This window comes from Lucilia cuprina, chromosome 5, assembly GCF_022045245.1.
Source record: "Lucilia cuprina isolate Lc7/37 chromosome 5, ASM2204524v1, whole genome shotgun sequence".
NCBI classification, from domain to species: domain Eukaryota; kingdom Metazoa; phylum Arthropoda; class Insecta; order Diptera; family Calliphoridae; genus Lucilia; species Lucilia cuprina.
In genome coordinates, this window is record NC_060953.1 from 9795583 (window position 1) to 9801323 (window position 5741).

At 28.5% G+C, this 5741-nt stretch overlaps 1 protein-coding gene across 1 annotated transcript in view; it reads left to right on the forward strand.

The window, feature by feature from the left end:
- The window catches only part of LOC124420352, a 6440-nt gene extending 1455 nt beyond the window's left edge, over positions 1–4985 (forward strand). The window contains exons 3-5 of the mRNA XM_046952850.1: positions 2869–3046; positions 3487–3822; positions 4161–4985. Coding sequence (XP_046808806.1) covers positions 2869–3046; positions 3487–3822; positions 4161–4691 — 1045 coding nt within the window. The 3' untranslated portion in view covers positions 4692–4985. The remainder of the gene's footprint in view (positions 1–2868; positions 3047–3486; positions 3823–4160) is intronic.
- The last annotated feature ends 756 nt before the right edge of the window (positions 4986–5741 follow it).

Consider the following 5741-nt stretch of genomic DNA (forward strand, 5'->3'; position numbering starts at 1 on the left):
GTTTTACGATCGGTCCATATTTGGTCATAACTCTCATACTAGGTCCAGAAAATAACTTAGATTCACAATATTTATTACCAAGTAGTGATATAGATACAGAAATTTGAAATTTTGTCTTTATATACATAATACGAAAATCTCTTAAACGCACATTACTTATTACCAAATTAAGCTATTGATACATAATTTGGCAAAAAATATTAGTTTTGTATACTTCTATTTCTCCTATATTAGGTCCTGTAGAAAATAATTATATATGTATTTGTAATCTTGGAATTGTAATAGATTTAACTTTTGGAATTTTTTCTATTAAAGACATGAGAAAACTTTTTTCTACAAATATTTATTCAATTAGAAAAGTAATAACATAAAAGTAGCTGGTGGAGGGTATTTAAGATTCGGCACAGCCGAATATAGCACTCTAACTTGTTTTTAATTTAATTTTTACAAAAATTTTGTAACATTTTTTTAATTTTTAAATTTTTTTTAACGTTTGTTTTTTGTTTCTTAATTTTTTTTCACACTAATCAAACACCTTTTGTTCTAAAAAAAAAAGCAAGGAAAAATAAAAGCAAATGTGTTGTTGTTGCTTTTTTATCAAAGATTTTAAATAGAAAACTTCTTGAAAGCATGTCTGAGAGTATTATTCAAGATTTGAATCCAAAAAAAATGTCTAAGATCTTCAGAAAAGTTCAACAGACAGACGGACATGGCTTATTCGATTACACTATCTGTATGGATCCGGAATAACAAATTCATGAAAACTGAAGACTATATACATTCTTTATCTGAATGAATGTTTTCATTTCTTATAAACCTTGGTACTTGCGTCTTGTTTCTGGTGTTATTTGCTATTCGCCATAGTAAAAGTTAAGAAAGTTAGTTATTTAGTTAGATAGATAGATAGATAGATAGATAGATAGATAGATAGATAGATAGATAGATAGATAGATAGATAGATAGATAGATAGATAGATAGATAGATAGATAGATAGATAGATAGATAGATAGATAGATAGATAGATAGATAGATAGATAGATAGATAGATAGATAGATAGATAGATAGATAGATAGATAGATAGATAGATAGATAGATAGATAGATAGATAGATAGATAGATAGATAGATAGATAGATAGATAGATAGATAGATAGATAGATAGATAGATAGATAGATAGATAGATAGATAGATAGATAGATAGATAGATAGATAGATAGAAGAGATAGATAGATAGATAGATAGATAGATAGATAGATAGATAGATAGATAGATAGATAGATAGATAGATAGATAGATAGATAGATAGATAGATAGATAGATAGATAGATAGATAGATAGTAGATAGATAGATAGATAGATAGATAGATAGATAGATAGATAGATAGATAGATAGATAGATAGATAGATAGATAGATAGATAGATAGATAGATAGATAGATAGATAGATAGATAGATAGATAGATAGATAGATAGATAGATAGATAGATAGATAGATAGATAGATAGATAGATAGATAGATAGATAGATAGATAGATAGATAGATAGATAGAGATAGATAGATAGATAGATAGATAGAGATAGATAGATAGATAGATAGATAGATAGATAGATAGATAGATAGATAGATGATAGATAGATAGATAGATAGATAGATAGATAGATAGATAGATAGATAGATAGATAGATAGATAGATAGATAGATAGATAGATAGATGATAGATAGATAGATAGATAGATAGATAGATAGATAGATAGATAGATAGATAGATAGATAGATAGATAGATAGATAGATAGATAGATAGATAGATAGATAGATAGATAGATAGATAGATAGATAGATAGATAGATAGATAGATAGATAGATAGATAGATAGATAGATAGATAGATAGATAGATAGATAGATAGATAGATAGATAGATAGATAGATAGATAGATAGATAGATAGATAGATAGATAGATAGATAGATAGATAGATAGATAGATAGATAGATAGATAGATAGATAGATAGATAGATAGATAGATAGATAGATAGATAGATAGATAGATAGATAGATAGATAGATAGATAGATAGATAGATAGTTAGTTAGTTAGTTAGTTAGTTAGTTAGTTAGTTAGTTAGTTAGTTAGTTAGTTAGTTAGTTAGTTAGTTAGTTAGTTAGTTAGTTAGTTAGTTAGTTAGTTAGTTAGTTAGTTAGTTAGTTAGTTAGTTAGTTAGTTAGTTAGTTAGTTAGTTAGTTAGTTAGTTAGTTAGTTAGTTAGTTAGTTAGTTAGTTAGTTAGTTAGTTAGTTAGTTAGTTAGTTAGTTAGTTAGTTAGTTAGTTAGTTGTAGTTAGTTAGTTAGTTAGTTGTTAGTTAGTTAGTTAGTTAGTTAGTTAGTTAGTTAGTTAGTTAGTTAGTTAGTTAGTTAGTTAGTTAGTTAGTTAGTTAGTTAGTTAGTTAGTTAGTTAGTTAGTTAGTTAGTTAGTTAGTTGTTAGTTAGTTAGTTAGTTAGTTAGTTAGTTGGTAGTTAGTTGTTAGTTAGTTAGTTAGTTAGTTAGTTAGTTAGTTAGTTAGTTAGTTAGTTAGTAAGTTAGTTAGTTAGTTAGTTAGTTAGTTAGTTAGTTAGTTAGTTAGTTAGTTGTTAGTTAGTTAGTTAGTTAGTTAGTTAGTTAGTTAGTTAGTTAGTTAGTTAGTTAGTTAGTTAGTTAGTAAGTTAGTTAGTTAGTTAGTTAGTTCAATCGTTGTGGCCATTAATTGATCTTCTGTTTATGTTATAAGGTTTATGGAAAAATTGGAAATGTCTCTAAAATCGGAAGGCCCAAATAAAACAAATATTTTTAAGTGTGAAAAATAATTCGTGTTTTTATTAATATTGTTTTTTAGGTCATATCACAGTTTTAACATGGAAGATTCAACTCCTGAAAACTTCGGCCAAGAACCCAACAACAACACAATCACGGCTCCGGAAGTTGTTTTTATAGATGATTCAGCTGCTTCATTTTCTTGCAATGGCAACATAAATAACAGTGGCCATGATTCCAGCAACAACAACACAAGCAACGTAAATATAACTCTCCTCCCAAAAAAAAAAAAAAAACGTTGCACAGTGGTATAGAAATACAAAAATAAGTAAAATAATTCTGTAAATTCTAAACGGTTTGTCGTCCGATTATAATGAAATTTTATAAGCGTAAAGTAACATAATCATTCCGCTCTTTCTTTATTTCGAAACACTGTGCGTTAGATTTGAATGTGCTCGACACTTTGTCATTGGTTTTTGGAGCTGTAATCGTACAAATCCGAAGAATTTGAAAATTTTTTGGGGGAATAGAAAAAAAACTATTTTGTTTGGATGGATCATATTTTGTTTATCAACTTTTTTTGATTCTCTCAAAAATTTTGCCTTTAAAATTATATTTTCTAAAAATTTCGCTCCAATCAGAACAAAAATCCAAGCAAAATTCATATTTTTAAGCACATTTGAAAATTTTCTCTTTTCAGTTAAAAAATGCAGATCGTAGTAAATACTTACTACTGAAATATATAGAACTTTTGAAGGAAGAAACTGCCATTTGGAAAACTGATACTGAGCAATACAAAGATCCAAATGAAAGAGACAAGTCGTGGAAAAGTCTTTTTGCAAAATATAAAAAGTTCGATAAAAATACAAGAATGCAAAAAATTAAAAAGAAATATGCCGAAATTGTAAATGCTTATAAAAGCGAAATAGAAAAAATGCGCACAAATGAGAATCTGGTACCAACATTGTGGTACTTTGAACACATAAATTTTTTGCGTAATTATTTGAATGACTTACTTGAAGAAGAAGGTCAAGATGTAAGTATTGTTAAATATTTTGATATACATATACATAAGTGTGATCGCAAAAAGTCGATATTGGAATCTTGTTCGTCTTAATCGTCTTAGTCTATAGTCTAGTAAATAGTCTAGTCTATAGTCTAGTCTACAGTCTAGTCTATAGTCTAGTCTATAGTCTAGTCTATAGTCTAGTCTATAGTCTAGTCTATAGTCTAGTCTATAGTCTAGTCTATAGTCTAGTCTATAGTCTAGTCTATAGTCTAGTATATAGTCTAGTCTATATTCTAGCCTATAATATAGTCCATAGTCTAGTCTTTAGTCTAATCCATAATCTAATTTTCATTAATATGTTTTAGAAAGAAGTTGCTTCCGCAACGAGTGATAATCCTCCGCAAATTTCCGACCAGGTACCAAAAAGAGATGAAGCTGATATATATGCTGAATCGTGGATAGTCACATATCGTAAGCTGGCGCCAGATCAGAAAATTTTCGCTAAACGTATGATAGATGAAACTCTTGCGTTCGCAGAATTGGGCCAGCTTTCCATGGCCAGTTCAATTGCTACTGGAGAAAACAATGTTACACGTGCAAGTAATACTAATCCAACACGATCAGCAACACAACACCATGGAATACCATATAGAAGAAATAGTGCAATTAATACTGATCCAAGACTATCAACAATACAACACCATGGAATACCAAATAGAAGAAATAGTGCAATTAATACTGATCCAAGACTATCAGCAATACAACACCATGGAATACCAAATAGAAGAAATAGTGCAATTAATACTGATCCAAGACTATCAGCAATACAACACTTTAGAATACCAAATAGAAGAAATAGTTTACGACCTCGTGGTTCTACAGTTTTTAGAAACTAGCATTGTCCTTATCATGAAAAGCGAGCCATTTGAGAAAATATCGAATGAAAATTCGAGAACCTAAAATAATTTACAGAATATAGGTTGAATATCAAACCAGGGAAGTGTACAGATAAACATACATACACATGTAAATTGGTATACATAATTATTGTAAATAATATCGTTTCGAACCTGGGGCCAAATTCTAACATTCGAAAGCGAACAAAATTTCTAATAACATTTCCTAAAGTTCTATTGAGGTTTCGTTCGATATCGATTGCCAGAATTTGACCACTGGTTTGTTTGTTACTAATCCACTCTCATTATATTAATTTTTTTATTTAAAACTTCTGTATCGTTTAGTGTTTAATCAAAATATTTCCATGTGGAAGTACAATAAAGAAATTAAATATTTTTATCACAAAGAAAACCGCAAATGTTTCTTTTACAAATTGCTTTAAACATTTCTTTAAAAAATTGCATAAATTATTGTAAATAATCACCGTTGGACTAGCTTTTTAACGGAAATTCTTTCTAAAATAAAAAAGAAAAAATCTTAGACAAGTCTATAGAAAAGTAACTCTGTTTTCTAAAGAAAAGTGTATTTTATGACAGAAATCTATAGATAAGTATTCTCTATAGAATGATTTCTTCTTATAGTGTATGTTCGATAGGATTCCATTGAGAAACGACTTCTTTAGACAGCAATCCCTATGAGAGTTTCCTTTTTCAGGCAGTTTTCTATAGAACAAACCATTTTTTATGCAGAATTTTGTAGGTAATTGTTTTTTAGAAAATCTTCTAGAGAAAAATGTCGTTATTTAGGAAATTTTTTACACAAAACTATTTTTTAGACAGGCATCTATAGAGCAGTGTCTTTTTCAATCAGTTTTCTTCTCTTAGAGAGTTTTTAGGGAAAAAGTTTTTATATATAGTTCTAGTCCAGTTCTAGTTCGGTTAAAGCTCAGTTCTAGTTCAGTTCTAGTTCAGTTCTAGTTCAGTTCTAGTTCAGTTCTAGTTCAGTTCTAGTTCAGTTCTAGTTCAGTTCTAGTTCAGTTCTAGTTCAGT